The 24,568-nt window shown below is 33.1% G+C and overlaps 1 protein-coding gene across 4 annotated transcripts in view; it reads right to left on the bottom strand.

Moving 5' to 3' along the window:
• Positions 1–450: 450 nt before the first annotated feature.
• The window catches only part of FILIP1 (filamin A interacting protein 1), a 260,412-nt gene continuing 236,294 nt past the window's right edge, over positions 451–24,568 (bottom strand). For 2 of the 4 annotated variants that reach the window (XM_074310478.1, XM_074310479.1), the window contains exon 3: positions 9,882–24,259. In XM_074310478.1, coding sequence (XP_074166579.1) covers positions 24,053–24,259 — 207 coding nt within the window. In that variant the 3' untranslated portion in view covers positions 9,882–24,052. Of the gene's footprint in view, positions 4,981–9,881; positions 24,260–24,568 lie in introns of those variants that run through there. The other 2 variants (XM_074310476.1, XM_074310477.1) reach the window with 2 other exon arrangements.

Raw genomic sequence — 24,568 nt, 5'->3', positions numbered from 1 at the left:
CAGAGAAGCAAAACCCAGCAGTAAACGTGAGCACTTCCAAGGAGAAACTAGACATTTAATACCAGTTGAAATCGCATAGTGACATCCGTGAGGTCTTGGATTCTCAGCAACTTTGATGGTATTTGCTGGTTCTTTTACATTTTCAAGGTATACACACTCTTCTCAATGATGGTATGCATATTTTGGGGAGAGTATGTCCTGTATATATTTTAGGAAATGTTTTATTGTTGCTTTTCTTACTACGCTATTTAAATTTTTTCCCCCTGAATCACCGTCTTCCATCTGACTAGTACAATTACATACACTGATTGGTGTTTGTGAGCTGTGGTTTATAAGTAGATCAGATTTACAATATGAATCTGGAGTAGTTTGTCAGGGAGAAGCTAAGTGCAAGTTAGTGTGTTGGAAAAAGAAAAGAACTATATTTTAAATGAAGAGGAGACTCTGAACTCGCTTAAAACATGGTTTTATTTTCTATTTGTTTGTTTCAACTCAAAAGGAATATTGCACAATGCATTTATTTAACAAACTTTATTTTTCCCAAACTGGTGAGGTTTTGATTGCTACTGTTAATTTTAGAACTAAATCTCCAAATGTCTTAATTAGTTAAATGAATTCAATAGTCAGTGAAAAATCTAAGGCAGGATATTGCATTCATATAAAACACAGGTTATGCACAATTTAATATCTTTCATTTGAAAATAATTAACTATTACAATTCTCTCAATACAATTCAAAGGAGGAAATATTAAGTGTACACTATGTTACAAATATTAGGAAAATAAAGTATACTTCCAACTGTTTTCAGATGTATTTTTTTCTGATAATACATTAAATCTCCACAAAGTCTAATAACATATTTAATCATATCATAAGCTTCTTTGTGTGGAAGAATCTAGCTTAAATTCTTTAAACCAAAATATAGATTATAAAATTGCAGTGCTGAAAAACCAAATCCACAAATAATAAGATAAAATTCCCAAATAACATACAAGAAATAACACTGGAGAATAAATGCAGCATGTTATGACACCTTGAATGTTTCAGTTCAAAATGAATGAAGCTATAGTATTTTTCTAAGTAAAAAATAGAATAAAATAGTTTTCATGAAATCATAGAGTTATGGGCTAAGTGCTTTAGAATTTGAAAAATACAAATATCAAAGGTCTAAAAAAACAAGATTAATTTCTCCAAATCCCCTATTTTATGGGCTTATTATAATTTTTTCTTTTTGTAATTTTCTTTCTTTGACTTGTAAACATAGTACTTTTAGGTGGTTATGAAATTCCTTTCAGATCAAGGTTTTTCTATTTATGCTTAAGATATTATGTTGTATAATCAATTCAAGTTAAAGTTTCTTTCAAATTGATAATTTCCTAAAGCTAAGTCCTGTCATAAATTCTTCACATATGAGTAATTAGGGCTATCATTCTGAAATTTGGTTTATTTGTTATATTTACTAATGTCATAAAAATAAATATTTTATCATTATGTTGGGAGACAGCATAGAGAATTATTTCAGGATATTTTCTTTCTGTAATATCTTATATAGTGAATTAAGTACAACAGTAGATTTATTCAGCAATATTTCATTGTTAAGAAAAAAAGCTTCTGGTGATGTGAACTGAAAAGTTTGGTGTAATTCCATAGGAGGAGCATTCAATTTTTAAAGGATTACTATTTAGTATAATAATTATTATGATAGAGTTCTAATAACAGATACCAACATTTTGTGAGCCTAGGACACTTACAGACTGAGGCACAAATATTCATAAGGAGGCTTAACTTATTCTCCCTCTATTGCTAGTCATCCTCCTATCTTTATTACTGCCACACTTGAGAATTTCAAGTTTTAACCTACTGCCACAACTTTTCAGCATATCACCTGCCCTGTTATAGTTGCTACAAACACAGAACTAGACAATAACAATTTTGATAACAATAACAACTTGAACTGCTAATGTTCTATCTATGCCAGCAATAATGACTGAAGTTTCTGGAGCCATTGGAATACGAATAAATATAGATAGCCTGGTGAATACTCATAATTCAGAACTTACCTGGGGCATTCCAGAAAGAGTATTCTAGCAAAAGGCACTATTCATATTATCAGATGTAGGGATAGAGGTGGGAAAAGAGATTGTGCAAAGATAACCTGGATACTAAACAAGAGTGTTACAGGTTGATATATTTGTGAACTTGTTTGGTTTTATGCTAAATACATTGGACTGGATGGCTTCAAAGATTCCTTCTAGCTCTAAATCTATAATCTCATAAATATGGATCCTACTGTTATACATTTCACTGTATAAAACTTTCTCATCTTTGTTAATTCTGTATCTTCTTACACATATTCAATTTTTAAATTAATATGCCAGGGTCAGTTCTCTTGCTTTTAGATTCTAATTTGGGATATAGAAGCTTTCATCATAGAATGGATAGAAACACAAACCTCAACTAAATTATCTCTGATTATAGCCATAATTCTCAACCTTTCTTGTTTTGAGATCATGTAGTGCTTTCCAAATATAATAGGAAAACAATTATTTTAGGTTAAAATATGATAGATTGCCTATAGTATTTCTGTGAATAGTCAATGTTTCATGACAAGATTTGAAAACTATTTGAAATTTTATTCTTTTATCATTATTCCATAGTATTTGGAAACACCAACAAATTTGTGATATTTACTATATAGAGGTAGAGAAGAGCTATTAAACTGATTGAATGCAAGATTTCATTGTAGAGCAAATTTTTGTATCAGAGGTATAAGCATCTGAGAAAAAGACACTTAATTATAAACCCCAGATATAATATTACATAGTTTTTCTGAAATTGTAATGTCATTATGATTCAACTTTCTTAGAAAACAAATCACAATAATAACAATATAATCAACTTCCCACATATGTACAATATTATTTTTGATCAACAGTCCAAAATCTTATGTTATAGCAATGCTATCATTGTTATTTGGACCAGAACTAATGTATAATATTCCTTTTTCTTTGTGAAAATCAAAATTATTTAAACATAAAACATGACCATCTGATAATATATGTTGAATGTGATTCCCTTGTTTTTTATAAGGCACAACCATTCACTCTTGAAATCTAAATAAAGGGAAAATCTGTCCTTGTCATAGAATTTCTGAATTCTCCCACTCCTCTTCAAACCTAGCAAGAGCTTCTTCTTTCAAATTCATAATATTATGGACTCCTTACTTGAAAATTTAAGAAATAACCTTATCACAGTGTTACTTATGCTGATTTCATTATCCTTCTGGTATTGAAAATAAAGTTTTCTTTAACTGTAATATTTTATTATTTGCATTTTATATATATATAAAATTAGAAATATGTCCTATCAGCTTTTAATTTGTCAGGTTCATTCTCCTTTAACATTGCTCCCAAATAATTATGTTTTGTTACAGGGCTATTGACAAATGTTAAAGAAAAACAAAAATGTCATCACTTCAAGTAAACTTTGGGGCAAATTTTCATGTAAAAATAAATTCAATAGCATCTCTGACAATGAGATTTCAGTAAGGTATATTGTCTAGCTTTAGAAATCACATCTCTCAACTTTTAAAATAATTCATAAAGATTTGTCATGATAAGCATCTTTTCAACCCAAAAGCCATCAGTGGATAACAACTGTGCTTAATTTATTTTTCATCATGGTTGGTCACTTCAAACTTTCATATATGATAAACTCTAAGGATATAACAAAATCCTAACCTCACTAAGGCTAGGCTAGCTGCACATAGTACTTTTTTTTTTTTTTTTTTTACCTATACTTGCCTATACTTATTACATACTGCAAGTAGGGAAATATTTCAATTATCAGTATGAAACTACAGGCTTATATTTTGTGTAACCATGCCCTGACATGTCATTTTTCAATAACATCAATTATGTGCTTTTACCAAACCCAATCATAACATTGAGAAACCTTCATATAAAATCATTCAGCCATTGCCCTGAGATGTAAATCAGTTGGTTTGAAATGATCTAGCCTAAGCTGGCGCTTGAAGCCTCAGCAGCAGTAACATTCTTTCCCCCCTTCTAATGTTGCTCTGCCTTAAATCATATTTTCACAAAACCAAGTTAAGTGGGGTATGCCTTTATTGGCTTTTAAGTTACAATGTATTGGGTTAATGTCAGGTTAAGCTCCCACATTTCAATTGTGTATCATTTCCTAATATGATTAGCATAAAATTTGAGGTTTTGGCAAAGAACATATTAAAGTAACAGCAGCTTCCACAAATACTGGAAAATATTTTAAATCAAGTTTGTAAATCAGAATATATTCCATAGCTATTATTTGTTAGTATTGAATCATATTCAGAACCACAGCACTATGTAAAAAAATAAGTCCTCTCTAAGGATCTTGTGCTTCTTAAGTCTTATCTACAAATTCATCCTGGGAAATTGTACAGAATATTATTTCTTGTTTTCCTTAAAAATAACCTAGTTCAATCAAAAGGAAAAAAAAAGGATTACATTTCTTTATCATTTTGAAAACAAAATATCAACACTTTGAGGAATTGATAATATATTCACCAATTCCATGTGCCATTGACTATGAAAATGAAAAAAATACATTACAAAGTATATTTTTAAAAATAAATTAATAGCAAATAACAACAAATGCAAGCATGTGCCCATGGACTTGAAAGCTTTGCAAATAGGAAAATGAAATTGAGTTGTCAGACAGATTGTATTGCTCTAATTACCAATTTCCACATTAGCAAGGAACCTAAAAGCTTTAAAATTCTACCCCCCTCCCCAAACATTCATTGGAAGTAGTAAATTATTTCCATTAGTGATCAGTAGCATAGAAGACCATGATGATGGCAAAGGGCTGCAGAAGAAATATTCATCCAACTGGGGTTCAAAGGAGATGCACACACAAAGTACATGCTTGGTGTTGTTTTTCATCTAGAGTTCATCTGTAACTGATGAATGATGATGCTTTCTAGAGTGGAAATAGAAAAACAACATATTTTAAATTGTACTTAAGCTGAAATTCAAAGCTGAAAATAAGAATAACACCTGTATTTTATATTTCACTAAAACACATGAAAGAATTATAAGCGCCATCTACATGAGTCCAATGGTTTGTCTTACAATTTTGATAACCATATTTTCTGAATAAAAATCAGAACATATGATTTGATGGAGAATTTTTTTTCTCACTTAGAAATGGACTTTTAAATTGGGATAGCTTAGCTAAATTCTGGACATTGAGTTGCTATGGATATAATCAGCCATATTTAAATAATTTGTTCATACTATGATTATGCTTTACATTCAAGGCTCTCAAAGCGCTTTCCAAATTATTATTTATTGGAATGTTCCATTTGACCCATTTTACCAAGGGAACAATTGAGACAGGGAGGGATCTAATCAGAATCCTATAGTTTTTAATAGTTGAGACAGAAATGGAAACCATATTATTCTTTTTCATTAGGCCACACTGTTTCCTGTACTAGCTAAGCCTAACAAGACTCATCTTTCTGAATTCTCTACTTGATACGAACTTTTAGGAAAACTGGAAAGCATTTTGGCAAACATTGGGCTTAGATCAGTATCTTACATCATATTGCACAATAAATTCAAAATGGATATGTGACTTGAATCATACTGTTAAAATATATATATATATACACAATATATATATAGATATAGATATAGATATAGATACAGAGAGAGAGAGATTGAGAGAGAGAGAGAGAGAGAGAGAGAGAGAGAGAGAGAGAGAGAGAGAGAGAGGGAGAGAGAGAAAGAGGAGGGAAGCAAATCATAAATTTATAGAAAGGAAATTAATTTTTAACCAAAGAAGGAATTGATAAGATTACAAAAGATAATTTTAATTATTTGAACTTGCATTTTTTCATAAACAAAATCAAGACATCTAAAATTAAAAGGGAAGCAGCTGACTGAGAAAAATATTGGAGTCATATATTTCTACCTAGGTTTTAATATCAAGCCATATAACAACTAACTATATCCTAAAGACTTTTCATAATAAAGAACTGTGAAAAGAAAGATCTGAGCAAACTTTTCAGAAGAACAATAGAAAACTATTAATTACATGAAAGAATTTTCCAAATCACCAAGACAAATACAAATCAATCAAAACAACTCTGAGAATTTTCCTCTTATCAGCAAATTAGCAAAGACACAAAAGATGGAAATAGTCAGCTTAGAGGGGTTATAGAGAGACAGGTACACTAAGGCATTATCAGTGGAACTATGAATTGGTACAACCATTCTGAAAAGCAATTTGGAATCATACAAAAATTTACTAAAATGTTTGATATCCTTTGATACAAAGATCCCACTGTTAAGCATATACTCCAAAGTCTATGACATTAAAGGGAAAGGATTCCATAAACATCAAAATATTTATAATAGAATTTATTTTGTGATAGCAAAGATCTGAAAACAAAAAAGATGCCCATTAAACAGAGAATAGTAAAACAAATTGTGATACCTGGATGTAATGGAATATTATTGTCTTTCTAAGAAAACAAGCATGATGAACAATGAAAATTATGGAAAGACTTGCGCATATTATACATACAATGACTACAATAATCTAAAGGAAAGAACATCAATGAAACAATTAAAACTGAATGTTGAGAAATTACAAAGGCAAAGTTGGCCTCAGTGAAGAGATGTTGAAAAGATTTTTCTCCCTACTCCTTTGCAGAGGCTCAGGACCATGGGTTATGGAACATTGTACATAATGTTAGAATATTTTGTGTTGACCAGTTTTACTTTTTCTTTTATAAAAATTCTTTGTTATAGGGGATAGATTTTGGAGAGAGGAAAAGGGAAAAAAGAGGTAGAAATTTAAATAACATAAGAATAATCAATTTAAAAAATCCATATTTCTTTTTGCAGATTATTGGGCTTTTAAAAGTAGAAGTTTACTATCTACTCATCAGAAATTACAAACTTAGGCAAGCTTACAAAGTTAGGAAAGTATTTAAATCTCTAAGGCTGCAATATCCATAATGCCTACATATCGATTAAAGGAGATTATTTATATAACCTTTTTTATTGTTTGTTTAGGTTTATGTACAGAAAAGTAAAGTCACAAAATAGTGTTTAGCAATGTCCTGGCATAAACTAAATCCTACCTAACTCATAGGGCTGTTACGTGGAAAGTCTATTTATATGGTGCTTGGAAAATCTTAGAGCATTATATAAACATGTTGTTTTTATATTAGTTGTTCAATTAATACTTGTTAACTGACTGATTTGATTCCCATAGCATTCTTTTTTTGGTATTGTTATACATGCCATTATCATCACCCTCATTTATTTATTTTTAAACTTATGGAATAACAACAACAACAAAAAGATGATTGAATATGAAAATGCAAATCCATTGTGAACAATTTGCTATTAGTTATGTAAATTTCCCTTTTTTCCCCCTCCTCTCTACTGGGGAAGGAAATGAAGATAATACTATCACCTACTTTGTAGGGTTTTTGTGAGGATCAAATGGGATCATATTTACAATGCAGTTATCACAGAGCTTGGCACCTAGTAGGCACTTGAGAAATAATTTTCTTCCTCTCCCTCTCTTTCCTCTTTCCCTTCTCAGACATTAGCTAACTATATGACCCTGGGCAAATCAGTTAAATTCTCTTGGTCTCAGTTTTCTCATTTGTAAAGTGGGGGTAATATTAGCATTTATCTCAAAGAGTTCTCATAAGGACCAAAATAAATAGCATAAGTAAAAATACTTTCAAAACCTTAAAGCAATGTTTAAACACTAGCTATTATTATCCTATTTGGGAATTTTTATTTTAACATTTTCAAAACTTTTTAAATGTTGTCACCTTAGCTCAGATCATCATTATCTATTACCTAGACTATTGAAATGGCTGCCTGTCTCCATTCCCTTTAACACTAAATGATATTTCACATAGCTGCCACATTAATATTCCTTTAAAAAAAAGTCACTTCCTTGTTCACAAAATTTCAGTGACTTCCTTTGACCTTCAAGATAAAATATAAAATCTTCCATATGACACTTAATGGCTTCACAAATTGCCTCTTGCCTTCTTTTGTAGGATAATTTCCAATTAGTTTGCTTTATCCTCTCCACTTTTCAGTCACACTGTTCCTTGTACACTGCACTTTTTTCCCCACCCCTTTGCTTATGTACAGCCTGATCCCTTGCCTGGAATGGTTTTGTTCCTCAGAAATCCCTTTCTCTTTCTCTTAGAATCCCTAGTTTCCTTGACCTTGTCAAAGGTCATGCCACCTCCCACAAGAGGAATTTTTTGATCTTGTAGGTTTTATATAGTATCTCACTTATGTTCCCTTCTCTCCACTCTAGCCACCATTCTAATACCAGCTTTCCATTCATTACCTCTTACCTGCACTATTGTCTCCTAATGAATTTCTATCTCAAATTCCTCTCCACTCCAATCCTTTTCACAATTGCCAAATTGAAACTTCTTTCTTTGTCACTTAAAATCTTTCCAAAACAGCTCTATCCTACTTTTTCACTCTTATTATATATCATTCCCCTCCATGCATTCTACATTTGTGTGAGGGCTAATAACCTTAACTGCTGGGACATTTTCTATAGGATTTAGTGTTTATAGTTTTATACCTCTTATTTTATGTGGATACAGATAGGATTTTACTTTTTTAGAATTTTGTAACTGCAAGTGCTATCTTTCCTCAATTATGAAGAGGGTACATGATAGAATATTTTTTCCTATTGGATAAATATATTTATAGGCACCCTTACACATAGCTATAATAATAAATAAGTCCTTTATCTTCATGATAAAATATTAAAAGTTTAGCTCTTCTCCCTTAAGGCTAAGTAATCTGAAGTGATATTTTATAAGGAGCTCTCAAGATTTAAAAAATAGATAGACAGATAGACATATCTATAAGGCCTCTGATTATTTGACTGACTGAATAATCCTAGATCATTCTCCTTGCTTTTGCAAAACTCTTGGTATGCATCCTGTAAAAGTTATTTTTTTTTTCTTTTTCCTTGGTTTCACTTCTAAAACTATCTGAGAAGCTATCTTTTCCCAACTTATTATTTTTCCAGTAATAACTTGTCTGTCTGTGCCTAGACAGGCCCACAATATCTGGCACCATAAAGTCTTTCTATCATTTTTGTTAGCTAACCTTAAACTAATAGAGAAGTCTTTCAGTTTCACACTCTTTTCTCAACCAATTACTGTACTTAAAGATTCCAAAACATGACCAACATGGGAAAATATTTTGCTTGACTATTGATTATTTGTTATAAGAGTTTTTTTTTTTATTAGGAGGGGGATAGGAGAGAGAATAATTTTTGTCAACTAAAAAAAATTAATAAAAAAAATAAAGATCCCAAACCATGGATCTGGAAGTAGATTTAGCAGATAGCACCTTGCTCTCCATCAATCAACAACCTGAAGAATCTCAGAGATGAGATTTTTGAAAAGGAAAAAGAGAGAATGAGAGGGAAAGAAAGAGAAAGAAAGAGAAAAAGAGAAGGAAGGGAGGAAAAGAAGGAAGAAAAGGAAGGAAGAAAGAAAGAAAGAAGGAAGGAAGGGAGGAAGGGAGGAAGGGAGGAAGGGAGGAAGGGAGGAAGGGAGGAAGGGAGGAAGGGAGGAAGGGAGGAAGGGAGGAAGGGAGGAAGGGAGGAAGGGAGGAAGGGAGGAAGGGAGGAAGGAAGGAAGGAAGGAAGGAAGGAAGGAAGGAAGGAAGGAAGGAAGGAAGGAAGGAAGGAAGGAAGGAAGGAAGGAAGGAAGGAAGGAAGGAAGGAAGGAAGGAAGGAAGGAAGGAAGGAAAGGAAGAGAGGGAGGGAGGGAGGAAAAGCTATCTTTGAAGTTTCCACTCTACTCCAGTCTGGCAAACTAATATTTGGATGCAGATTTGTAATCCTACAGTATCCCAGCCTCATCTCCAGGCAGCTATAAAGAATATCTGGTAACAAATCTCCTTTGGACATTTCAGTATTGTAAACAAATTTCTTTGTCTCCCCCTGCTTCCTTCCCCTAAAATATGAACACTTGGATTACTACAAAATCTGTTATTTGCAGAAGCATTTGCTTCTCAATGAAATGAAGGATTTGAAATGGATAAGAGAAACTGATGAAAATTATTCATTAAAATTTTTTTTCAAATCCAAGGAGTCCTCATTTCATTTGCTACAAGTAGCCCCAATTTAATAATTCAACCAAACTAACTTTCTTGCTACTCTCCTTTTGACTTTCTATCTTCCATTTTTGATAGCCTTTGCACTGGCTATCCTTCCCTCTTGTACTCCTCACTTTTGCTTTTTAAAATTCCTGATTTTCTTCAAGACTCAGCTCAATTGTCACTTTATGCCTGTGGATTTTCTGATTAGTGCCTTTTTCCTTCAAGGTTACTTTATATTTGCTTTATCTGTCTTTTATATAAACAGAGACATATATATATATGGAGATCTAGATATTTATCTATCTATCTACATATATGATGTCTCCTTCATTTGAATGCAATCTTCTTGAGGGATTCTTCAGTTTTTGTCTTTGTACTGTAGTGTCTATTACTGTGTTTGACTGTGTAATTTAAAATGGCTTTTGGTTAGAACACCCTCCTGTTATAGTGTCCTTCTTGACTCCCAACAATATTATTTTGCACTTTGTATATATTTACTATTTGCTTATATGTGTTCATGTTGTTTCCCCCAGCAAGGAAACATCTTCAGGGTAGGAACTGTTTTATTTTTAAGAATTTTTGTTGTTGTTTTTCCTTTTTTTTTTTTTTTTTAATCAGTCCCTTGCACTGTGCCTGCAACTTTTCTTTGTTCAGTAACGTCTGATTCCTCATTACCCTATTTGAAGTTTTCTTGGAAGAGATTCTGGAGTGACTTACCATTTCTATCTCCAGTTCATTTTACATATGAAAAAAAATTGAGAGAAACAATGTTAAGTGACATGCCCAGGGTCATATATAAATCAAATTTGAACTCAGGAAGATGAAAAGGCCTGGCCCATTATTCACTGTACCACCTAGCTACCACTTGCCCTCTAGTGGAACTTAAATGTTGAATTGCTGAAGTTTCAATGTTCTATCTCAATTTAGACCACCAGATGGCACTAGTTTCATTCTACTAATCATTACCAATGCTCAGCCAGCTGAAATTCTAAAAAATGTATGAATGCTTGCTTATATACAAATAATTTTGTCGAGCTCTAAAGGTAAATATTTACCTTGATTCCCCTAATTGGAAACTCTTAAATATATTACAAAATTACTAATAACAAAGTAACACTAGATTTAAGTTTTGAAATGTATTAAAACAAAATTTTACTGGGAAAACTAAAATGGTAATTGGAACATCTAAGAATTCTGTTAAAATCTAGAGTTAAAGGATTATTTCCCATTAAAAATTATCTCTCTATGCCATAATGCTGGACAAATAACTGAAAAAACTATACCAAGTCTTATTTAAAGGATCCTTCCAAGGTAGTGTGGCCAGGAGGGTATAAAAGAGTGTTACAAATTAATCCTCTCAAGTTTATGTTGTAAATATTTGTCAGAAAATTTGTGCTTTGGTTTCTTTGTTTCTAAAGAAATCTTAGGCTATCTAATTTCTAAGATTCATTATAGCTCTAAAATTCTTCTTCTATGATACTTTCTTACCCAGTTCACAAAGCCAGACTTCCTAAATTGCATAACAATACGATTTTCATGTTTACTGGCATAGTTTAGGAAAGGACAACCTAGCTAGTTAATTTGATTTAAAACATACTATATAATAGGATATAGGGACAGGGAGATAATTTAGGAATAGTTATCTCCAGGGATAATCTGCCGAATTTACTTTGGGTATTCATTTTTTACAATGACTACATGTATAGATAAATTTCAAAATGTTTGGGTACAGATCCTTTTTCTTTTGCAGAAGAAACCAAGTCCACTGTACACTAATACATTTATTATGCTGAGATCTAAAAATGAGTAATCCAGGCGTGATATATATATATCACAATTCTTTATTAACCAGAGTACTTGGTTAACCAAATTCTATCCATGCCAGATAATAGAATATTTTAATTATAGAATCTAATTAAGTCATAAAAATGGATGTTTGATTTTACAAGTGTAATGCATGCTTACTATGCTATAACTAAAGGATATATTTGTACCTCAAACATTTTTTTATTTATATGCATGGAAACAAATGTTTCATGTATGTCCCAGTAATAGTGAGATATAATCTAGGAAAGCTATCCTGTTAAAAATTCTTAAAATAGGCATTTTTTCCAATGGTCCTTTCAAAGCCAATATAAACAACCTCAATGTGCATGCTTTTGTTTGAAAGTAATTAATCGTGTTGGCAGTAAGGGAAAAGAGACACAAATCATTGAGTAATTTTTTTTTTTAATTCCACCAGGTCAATAACATCTAAAATCAGCTGAAGGCTATATTGAAGAATTCAACCATGATTGAGAGGTTGGGAGTAAATCATGTAATAGACCAGAGAAAAATATCTTGTGACTTTCAAAAATCATCTTATATTTATGTCAACACATTTTTTTTTATGTCAACACATTAAAGATTTTGAAATCAACCAGTTATCAACATATAACATGTAGTCAAAATATGCTGCTTTTTTTCATGTTAGCCATATCATTAAGATGAAGTTGGTGTACCATATAATGTGATGGGCCTGGTCAGGATGATCTGAATTCCATTCCAACCTGAGACATTTACTAGCTCTGTGCTTCTAGGTAAGTCACTTAACCCCATCTGCCTCAGTTTCCTTATCTGAATAAAGGGAGATAATGACAGCCTCTACCTCCCAGAATTGTTTGTTGTAAGGATAAAATAAGGTTTTTATATAGCACTTTTCAGACTTTAAAAAACTATATAAATGCTACCTTTTGTTATTATTAATTGTTATTAAAGTTCCAGAAACTTCAAAATGCATCTGAAAAAAAAAAAGTGTTCTATCCTGGTTAAAAAAAAAAAAAAGTACCACTTTCGCAAATTGCCATTCTAAATGCATAAAGTGTTCTTTGGTGTTCATCTTACCTAAATTCTAAATATCATTGTGAAGATAATTGGATTAAATCTATAATCAAAGAAAACTGGACATTTAAAGGTTAGATTAAAAATTAGCACATCATTATACTAAGTATTCTGAAAAATCTGAGCTTTCACAAAATATGTATTTTATATCAGGGAACTCCTAGGAAGGAGAGGTATCTGTTGACTGAGCACTATAGGGTTTTTTGGTTTTTTTTTTTCCCTAATTACCATATAATGGAATTCAGACCAGTTGATGAGAAAATAAATTTGATGATTTCTAATTTACCCATTCCTTCTTATTTTCACTGTTAAATAAATTTTAAATAGGAAATCTTTATCATTAAAAAGTTCTGTCTACTCCTTGCAGAAAATATTAACCCAGTCTCCTGGAAGTTACAGGAAATGCTATTTGTGGGTGTGTGTGGGAATATGTATGCAGATGAAGAGCAATAATTAAGCCTATGGAATTGGAAAAAAAATTGATGGGCTTTCAATAAAAGGAAATGGGAATGTAGAGCCTTAGAGAGTAAATCCCTTTTTTTTTTTTTTAATAAAATGTGAGATGCTCAGATTTTATAGTAATCTCCCTCTTAAAATTACAAAGAAAAATCCCCAAATTATAAAGCAAAGTATATAATCAAAGAGAATTCTTTATTCATTAATAATTGAGCCTTTATTTCATAGACAATTCCCAGAAAGATGTCTGTGCTTGTGCCTTCATATAAAACAGTTCCCCTCCCACAGTGGGCTCCCCCAAAAATTATTACTAAATATTTGACTTGGAAAACCAATAAATATATTAGATTTCATCTGCTGTGAAGTTCTCTTGTTACCCCAGATATAGTCCCTGAGCTTTAAGACTCTTTGAATGAATATAGCATGATTCTATTGTTAAAGGGCTCATTTCCCAGAAAACAATATCCCATTAATTTCTCTTTTTTCACCAGTGTTCTTTTTCTGATATCAGTAATCCATAGAGTACTCTTAACAAGCAAATTTTGACAAGACCAAAGGACCATAAATTAAACAGCAATTTAGTCACCAAATTCAAATAGCCAAGGATTAAATGTTGAATTTCTGAGCTACAGTCATTTATTTATCAATATACTTTATTATAAAAATAAAGGATGGATCTCAACACATACAGTATTGGGGAAATAGATTACAGTATATATCTTAGATGCACAATTATTTAAAAATGTTTAAACATACACATATTTTCACTCCAGTATTATCACATTTTTCATTCAAAGAAATCAAGAGGGAATGGGATAACCATTAAAATAATAGATAATAAGAAAATGTGTATAGGTAAGTCAATTCCTTAATAAAAGCAAGAGTGTTTTCTTGGAAAAAAGCTTCCAGGTTTTGGCTAACTTTTAAACCTCTGGTTCTCTTGATTTTTGCTGGCTAAAGGCAGATTTAATATATAATCAACTCCCGATTTTCCTTAAATTGCTTCCTGGTATCACAAATTACTCATACTCTTTGGAAGCCATCCCAGCTACTTGGACAGCCAGCTGGTTGGAAAGCAGTGTTTTATGTGTATTGGGAACAGGAAAGGAGTTCTCAGCTTGATACTGCCAAAGAATACTCCAGCCATAAATTGCATCCCCAAGCCTTCCCTATGCTGAGAGAGATAGCCATTACATAGTAGAGAATGAGTCAGACTAAGAGTCAATAAGACTTGGGTTCAGGTCCTGCCTCTGACATGTACTGGCTGTGACTCTAAATACTCCTCTAAGATTTAAGTAGCAAGAAAAAGTGCTGACCTGAAATGGTGGAGGGAGTTTCCTCATCTTGGAGTTCCCTTCCCAATGAAATTATTGGTTCAATGCCTCTTTACTCCTTCTCCAGAAGAATTCTATGAACAATTAGTCCCTTTGATAAGTCAAATAATAAATGGAACCAAGGCTACTCTGAGGGCAAGCCTCACCATGGCATATCAATCATGCCCACACATGAAGAACAATAGCATGACTTACATCTCTGTATGAGGAAGGTGGACCTGCCTTATGTACATCCAACATTCTACCATGTGAGGAATAAGGAGACTTCTCTCTTCAGGAAATACAACTTGGCCACTAGTGTGATGGCATAGCAACCAGGGAATTCTGCCAAGGGGACCATAGATGCCTCATGACAGAGTTCCTTTCTCAAATAACAAGCAACTACACACTCCACCTATTTTTCTACCCCATGACCTATAACAATTTTTCTGAATATCAAGGAATAGGGCCAAAGAGTCCTTTGTGACCAAATGGGATTGTTATCCATTATTTAAAATATTCTGTGCTATTCCTTCCTATTAGTAAAAATAATGAAGAGTTGCGTCTATGAAGATTACTATTCATTTAAAGCACTCATTCAAAACAATTTTAGGATAATTCTTGAATTCTTGAGTTTGGGGGCAGCAGATGACTTAATTGTCCTTAACGGTCAACAGATGTCTCATGGAAAGCACCTACAGTAAGCCTTTTGTGGTGGTTGTAACTTTCCACTTTTATGTTGAGTCTCTGTGATTTTCCATGACTAGAATGTTTGAGAGGTGTGCATTATTAGCAAAAGCCTAAGTTTCTAAAAGGAGCACACAGAAATAGTGCCACATCCCCCTGGGAATTGGGATATGCTTTGTAGTTCATTCTATTCAGGAAAATGGAAGTCGAAGACCCTTTTATTTCCTTGACCTATTGGAATAAAGGAAACCTTGGGGCATAAGGCAAAAGAACATCTTAAGATACCCATCTCACTGTGTTGTTGTTGTAAGGAAAAGGATTGATAAATTTCAACATATTGTAGAAATGTAAATTTTTATTATAATTGACATTTGAAATGGATATTTGAAATAAAAAGAATGATATAACATTAGGGATCTCTGATAGAATTGGTAGATACTAGTAATAACATTGGTTTTGCTATGGGATCTATATCGTCTCTGGCCTCTCCTTTTGCCTCATGAGATCTGATCAATCCCCAAAAGCACAGGAAATCTTGACTGCAAACTGTTCCCCACCCACTAAACATTTGATCCTGTTATTACTACATTAAGCTATAAGCATTCATTCTACTTAAAAATTGTGTCTTGGGTAAGGAATTTAAGAAACTTCCTTTGCTGCCTCGGACTCAATGTCCTTCATCTGGACTTAGTTTAGTTAATTAAAATGTCTTTTGTGATTACCACTCCTTTTTCACTGACTCCAACACACTCTTTGACAAGATGATATAAATTCCTCATGGGATTCTTAACTGATCTATGTTTGACTCAATTCACTCTAACACATTATTCTCCCTATTTCATAAGAAAAATGAAAATTATACTCTTAATTCTATAACTTATCTTTACTTGTCCCTCTGGCCCAGGTTATTACTGATAATTTCTTTTTCAAGCAAATTTTTTTAGATCGTCTCCTCAAGTTGATGAAGTTTTCCCAAAACAAGCCAATTTGGACTCTTACTCCAATATATGAAACTAATTATGAAGGAGAAAATATTAATTGGCACAAAGAATAGCCACCAAACTATTAGTAAGCTCTGCTCTGAATCATGTGCATTGTAGACCTTTGCTTATTTCCTTTTACATAGATTCTAAAATAACTGGGGTTGATTTAATTTTATGTCTATTCTCATAATATTCATGCAAAAATATTATTGCAGAAAATAGAATTGAATCAAGTTCCTTGGAGGTAAGGACAAAAAGTTGTTCATTTTTTTAAAAAGTTAAAAGTTTGGAAAATACTTTTTAAAAAATTGTGCCTATATAGGAAATTCAAAATTCTCCAATGGTTTAGCAATGCAATATTTTGGTCACACATAAAGGTCCCTCCCATCTCTGATACATAATGGCTGTGTGACTTTAGGCATATCACCTAACTGCTCTGTGCTTATAGGCAATTCTCTAAGAACCTAAGATGAAGAGCAATAGAAGGCAACTGCCTTCCAAAATTGGTAGAGAAATTTACTTATCCTACACTAATAAACTCAGAGGTCCAATCCTTATCCCTGCCCAATGCTTCAATCCCACCTTACTACAGAAGTCTTTGTATACATATGTATACATCTGTAGGCCTGTATATTTAATGTATACTTACTATCATTCTATAGAATTCATTTTATGAAATAGCAGGAAAATTTAATGGGAACCAGGAGATTAGTCCTAATTCTATAACTGCTACTTATTGTTATTTGTTATTTGTTAAGGACCACACCTAAGTGAGAAACCCAGAAAGCCTGTAAAAGATTAAAAGGGACTGTAACATTAAGGGGAGAGTTGGTTTTCCCAAAGCCCTCACAGCTGTGAATCATAACATACTGGAAGGAATTGCAAATCAGCTTTTACTGATACAAATGTTGCTTGTGAATTGGGAATGAAATAAATTGGAGGCAAGAGGCAAGAGGAGAGAGGTCAGAGAATTCAACTGCCTCTTTGTCTCCTTATATCATTATCCTCTCAAATGAAAGTATCTATTCTGCTGGTCAGAATTAGAACTCCAGCAGCCACTATCAGGTGACTCCTATAACACGCAGCAGCCATATCAGGTGGTTCCCATAACAGTTATTATTGTAATGCATTAACCTTGAGTAAATCACATAAGTTTTCTCAGACTCAGTTTTTTCATCTGTAACAAGACATAGCTGTATGATGCAGTAGATAGAGCACTGACCTGCAGTCAGGAAGATCTGAATTCAAATCTATCTGTAAACTCTTACTAGCTTTATGACCCTGGTAATGGGTTAATTCAGTTTTCTCAATGACATAATAGAGGTAATAATGGTACCCAAGTTGTTATGAGGATCAAACGAGGTAATCATTGTAAAGGGCTTAGCACAGATGCCATATGAATGCTAGCTATAATTATCATTAACAATGAAGCTTTTAATCAAAGTGGTGCTTTACCTTTTTAAAAAATTGATAACTACATTTTAATATAATAGTTTACTTTGTAAATCTATGTGTAAATTAATTTAAAGCATTATTCTGAGAAGTTCATAAATTTCACCTTACTGCCAAAGGTATCCATGACATTGAAAAAAGTTAAAAGCCTGTGACTAGATGATCTCTAAGGAACTAGCTCTGGAATTCCATAATACCTCTTTATTACAGATGACTTTGGGAGTGTCCAGAGAGCTTTGGTTGTTAAGACAAGCAAATTTGTCAAGTGGCAACCTTGAAGCTACAGAGGAGAAGGGAAAAAAGTGATAACGAATAAGACTTCATTAGCCTGTATGCTAGGCACATGATAAATGCTTTGCAAATATTATTTCATATGAAAATAATGTCAAAGAGAATATCTGGTTTAGCATTAGTGAGGTCCAATGTGATTATCTTCTGTGAGATACAAAGGACATTCAATGGAAATATCAATCCTAGATACACTATTCAATAAACTTCAGTGGTTTTCAATTGACTCTCTAGATCTTAATACATTTCACAATCTTGTCTCCAACCAATGCTTCCAAGTTCATTGTACATAATTATTCAAACCCATTCTGAGATCCAGTGAAATGTTTCTCTCTGTTCTTCATACATAATGCTCTATCTCTCATTTTCCTTTGTTTACTCTGGTTTTTCCCTATATATTCCCATCTCACTTACAATCTCATAGAATCCTCTTCCTTCAAAGGTAGAACTCTTTTCTAATCCTTCCAACTGCTAGTTCCCTCCCTCCCAAACTACTATGTATTTAATTCTTTTCTATGTATTCTCTTTATATTTATTTGATATATATTTATATATGTCCTTGTTATCTTCACTGTTCTATAAGTTTACTTTAAGTAGTGTTATTTATATCCCTAGTTCTTAATACAGTACCCAAGCACATAGTGAGTTCTTAATAAATGTTTAATGAATATTAAAGGGAAGGATCTTAGAGACATTTAGTCATAAGAGCTATCTTAGATTTAGGGTTGGAATATATACTTTAGAGATCACCTAGTGCAACTTTTCCATTTTTCAATACTTAGTAGGGAAAGTCTTCTTGATAGTTAAGTCTCTTTTATCATCATTTAAGTCAACTTCCTCTTCTTGATTTGAATATGGCTGGATTAATAGTTAATTTGGTTTGGACTAAATGATGTTTAAGTACATTCTGACTCTAAATGTAAAATCCCATGTTCCTCCAACTAAACAGTCTCTAAGTCCCCTTTCCCCTTTAATATGCAATTAATATCAATAAATTAGCATTTATCAAGAACCTACTATGTGTCAGAGCACTGTGGAGAATTCTTCATGGACATTAAGATGATGAATACTGTCACCTTTTCTCTTCTCCCTGCTAAGAGTATGCTAATCTAAAGAGTATGTTCTGCAATTTAAGTGAAAAAGTACATCTCTCCTGGATGTGTTTTCTAGAAACACAATTGTTAAATGGCTGTTCTTACTTCATTTAAGGCAATCGGAGTTTCTTTAATCATCAGTGTTAATGAGCACCAATGGTGTGATTGATTCTGAATTGCCAATAGTGTTCTTCCTGCAGCTCTATCTCCTCTGAGTCCTGCTCTATTCAGTTTTGTGGAATGGGAAAGAAGCAGCCTACCTTACTAAGTATGACTATTTGCACTTTTCATATTTCTTTTTATTTTATTTTTTATTTCCTTATAGGGGCTCATTTCTCTCTCTATCACTCCTTCAATGAGTGACAGACTCAAAAAGGAGAGCAGAGTCTAAGTGTTAATACAAGATCATCTAGACGTTAGTTTATCCTCCATAATGAGTGTGAGTATTTTGGAGGGAACTGACAGCTTCCTGGATACTGGGATAAAACTCCCTCTCCCCCAAAATGGCTTCTGTTTTCTTCTCTCCTCTTTCTAGTCCTCAAACCTAAATCATTAGAGCTGCAACTAGCATGAAATGAATAGAACTGATGAACAGAGGGGCCACGCTAGCATTCCTACCCTAGGCACTTTGTCTAGAGTATTGCATTGCAGTGATGGCTCTTTCTTAGGACTTACCTCAACCCCTCCGGGGATTGAGGAATGGACTGTCTAGGGTATAGACTGTCTCTTCCCCCCCCCCCTGTGTTGCAGCTGAACTTTATTTTGCTGCCTCCTTTCACTCTTCATGCAATTTTTCCCTGGTAAAAAAAAGTTTCCACTGTGATATATGAGACTATGCTCAGTCTAGAGATTGAGCATAAAAGGTTCCATAGAGATATTTCCCTTTTCCCCCTTCTTCCATCACATATGATGTGTATCATCCTTATATTCACCTTACTGAGAGACCCTTTATTCTCAACTAAGTCTCTGTAGTATATTATATGTTTGGACTTTGCTAGGAAGTGAGAAATTCTAGTCTATTTAGGGGTCATATGCTCTTGGAACATTTTTTTTTCCATAAGACTACATACTATGGAAGAGTATTTATATATTTAAAGAGTCTTTAAATGAAAGACAAATTAACCAGAGAGCCCAGTAAAACATCCCAACTACCAAGTCTGTTCTGCCTCCACAACCCCTACCCCCACAAGAAACCCTAGAATATTATTAGCAGAAATATAATTATTCAGCACAAGCAGATACAGGCTTGTTTGTTTGGTTTTTTCCCCCTTTATTAACTGATTGTCTTTTTAAAATTTTACTAGACAACGCATATTGAAACAGGTAAAAAAAATTTAGTTTTTTTTTTTTTTGAGTAACACATCATACTTACTTACTCCCACAAAAACCTACCCAAAAGCATCTTAGAAACATGATCACAAATGGAAGCCAATGAATAAGCTGTGGTATATGAATGTAATAGAATACTAAGAAATGATAATCAGACAGATTTCAGAAAAACCTGGAAAGACTTGTACAACTAATGCAAAATGAAATGAGTAGAACCAGCAAAACAGTGTATATACACAGTGTCAGCAACATTATGTAATGATCAATTATGAATGACTCGGCTTTTCTCGGCAACACAATGATCCAAGATAAGTACAAAGGACATATAAAGGAAAATGCTATCCATATCCACAAAAAGAACTGATGGACTCAATGTAAATTGAAGCATAATTTTTTCACTTGCTTTATTCTTTCTCATGTTTTAATTTATATATATATATATTTAATATATATATCATTTTATCTGTTTCTTTTTTCACAACTGTGATTAATATTAACATATGTTTTACATGATAACACATGTATAAATTTTATGAAACTGCCCATCTTTGGAAGAGGGGAGAGGAGGGAGGGAGAAAAATTTGGAACTGAAAACCTTGTAAAAAATTAATACTAAAGGAATGAGTAGGTGGCACAATGACTAGAGTGCTGGCCCTGGGGTCAAGAAGACCTGAATTCAAATCCAGCCTCAGATACTTGACTCTTACTAGCTGTGTGACCCTGGGCAACTTACTTAACCCAGATTCTCACCCCTTCCTCACAAAAAAAGAACAAAAATAATGCCAAAAATTTTCTTAACATATAACTGACTGAGGAAAAAACAAAATACTATTAAGGGAAAAAAAGGGAGCCAAAAACTAGTATGCATTTAATCTTCCACCTCCTATCCCCAGTGGATTTTCACTTTTAATACATGGCTTCAAACACAGTTATACAATAAATGTAGAGATTGCTCTAACTTCACAAAGAGAAACTATCACAGAGATTGCTTTTCATCATTTCTGAAAGCAAATGTGTATTAGTTCTGCTAAATTTTCTTAGTAGATGCATTTTGTAAGCTAAGCTATTCCAAGATGCAGATGTGTAAACATCTTGTGGATGCACTGTTAAACCTCTCCCAGCATCCTCTGCGCTGATGGTACTGTCTTCTCACAGAGAAATCAGGAAGCATATCATGAGCAGGTAAGAGCAAAAATAGCAGTAAGCAATATTAACACTGTGATCAAAACAGAAAACAGGCAGTAAAGAAAGAGGCCTGGGAAAGGCAGCAGGGAAGAACAAGACTAGGATGCCTAGTGTCTGTGAAAGCCCATTTTGCTCTGTTTTTACATTATAGGGTAATGGCGTTAATATTAGACAATATTGCCTGGTGAAGTAAGGATACTATTTTTTGAATGTCCTTGTTTTTTAAAGGTTTGGGCAACAACTTTATTAAAGGGGGAAAATACCTTTTTTAGACAAGCATAAAAATCAGTAATCTAAAGATGAGGATCTTTTGGAGAAATACTATTTCAATCTCATTTTTAAAATAGTCATATCTTTCTGATCTTCTTTGATCTCTCTTCCTCCAAAAATAGAACTCTACCAATACAACATGGCTCCATCATAGGTCCTTTCCAACAATAATATTTTGAGTTCATACCTTAAGAAGAGCAACAGGCCACAGGGGCCTAACAAGAAGAAAGTGTGGAACATATAAAGCCATCTATCACTATTATAAACAATAAGAAGCATGAATCAAGTATTAAAAGGTGATTAACTTACCCCTTTCCCCCTTTTAAACTATGAAAATGAATTCTTGAGTCAATTCATGTTTTAATTCCTACATTTTACAAATTAAAAAAAGAAATCCCAAATTTGTAACTTTTGGGTTGTTATAGTATCATAAAGTTCACCCAAATGGTTCAAAAATTAAGATAAAAGCGCAGCCTATGTGAGACCTTGTATGCTAAGCTACTTGTTAGTCTTGAGCTCACTTTTTGTTATATGAACTATAATTGCCAATGTCTACTTAAATATGATTAATCACATCAGAATGACATCTGGTTTTTGCATCCACACCCAGTTTCATGCATATTAAAAACATGCTTTAAAAGAATGAAAAGAAAAATGAGATAAACATGGATAAAAATGATAAAGGGGAGGTGGGATCCACTTCTCCATGCCACAAAGACTCCTAAGACTGGGTCTACATTCATGAGCAAAGATTTCAATGTGACTTGGGGAGAAAATCAGAATCCAACTAAGCAGCATATGAAGCTTTGCACAATGAAAAGCATCCTGAATTTGGAATCAGAGGACCTGGTTTCAAATCTTGGCTCTATCACTTACTACCAGCATGTCTTTGGCACTTAATCTCTGTGGGTGTCAGCTACTTCATCTGTAAAATGAAGGCCTTAGACTAGCCAATGTCTGAAGTCCCTTCTTATACTTAATCTCTGGTCCTGTGTTCCCCTGGAATCCTATTGCAATACACCAGCAATTCCTTTGAGCCATTTATTATGATATGGTTTGGCTGCAGCATAACCATCTGAAAGCTATAGTCATTCTGAATATAATTTAAATACATTGTATTTTTTCTTAATTATAGTAATATTACATTAAATCAATGGTTTTCAGAACATCCTCTATAAAATTCAGGAAATCTTTAAGAGATTATGGGAATTCTATCCTTTTGATCACCACTCCCTTCTCCCCCCCAAAAAGAAATTTAGAAACAATAACAATTCTAGTATTATACTCTGTCATTCATTTTATTTTATTTTATATTTTGAAGGAAATTATTTTTTGAAATTAATTTAGGAAAGATTTCTCTTTTTAAATTTTAAATAACAATGGTGTTTTTTGAGGCACATATGGTAAACTAAGAGTTCCCTAGAGGTAGAGGAAATTATCCAGAAATTTCCTCTGCAAAAAAAGATATAATTAATTACTTTGTTTTATGTAACCTCTTTTTTGGAAATTAAAAATGGCAGAGACAAATTAATATTAAACCAGGACTGTTGAGAACAATAGATTGCTGAGTCTGAAAAACTTAACTGTCATCTAGTTCATTTCTCTCACTTTGTAACTGAGAACAGAAAAGTCAAGTGATATTTCCAAGACCTCACAATTACTAATGAAGCTAAAACTATAATCCAGGTCTTCTAACATCAAGTCCAGTGCTTTTTCTAGTGCACAATGCTGCAAGCACTATTTTGACTATAAGTTGTCTCCCCTGCACAGAGACAAAGGTACACAGTAAGACATGTAATTATTAGTTCATTATTTGGTAAATAATATATTCACAATTTAAATTAGTACATGTAAACAATTGCCACTAACAGACAGGAGGTAGATTTTTATGGTAGCCATAATAGCTGCACAACATACCCCCTTAGCCACTGCCCTCAGCCCTTCCCCCCTCCAAGAGAGGTAGTGCTGCGGGCTGAAGATTTCTTCAGTTCTATTTTCATAGACTGAGTCTCTGCTCGAGGCTCGAATTTGGTCAGATTTCCTGCTCCTGGGGCTGCCACTACTGCCTTTCCTGCTTTCATACCTTTTGACATAGGAATGCGAGTGGGTGTAGGCCTCTGAGATGACCCGTCTTGTCCTGACTGTGAAAGAAAAAAGAAACAGAAATTAAGTTGGTTTGAGTGGCTTTTCTGTGAGCATATCCATCAAAACCTAGAATTTTATTATGTAGAGATACATCAGGGGAGTGTCTCATCAGAATTTATCTAGAATGAGATTTATTAAATGATATATACATTACTATCTTTAACAATACTGGGAAATAAAACATGTGCAATTATTCTATTAATATGCAGATGAAGAAACAGGTTCTGAGAAGATAAATGGCCTATCCCACAATTAATTAAGCAATAAGCAACATAGTCAAGGTTTTGTTGCAATGCAAAAAGAAA

The sequence above is a fragment of the Sminthopsis crassicaudata genome, chromosome 4 (genome assembly GCF_048593235.1).
Source record: "Sminthopsis crassicaudata isolate SCR6 chromosome 4, ASM4859323v1, whole genome shotgun sequence".
Taxonomy (NCBI): domain Eukaryota; kingdom Metazoa; phylum Chordata; class Mammalia; order Dasyuromorphia; family Dasyuridae; genus Sminthopsis; species Sminthopsis crassicaudata.
The sequence above is the reverse complement of the archived record's forward strand: the minus strand, read 5'-3'. Positions and strand labels throughout refer to the sequence as shown.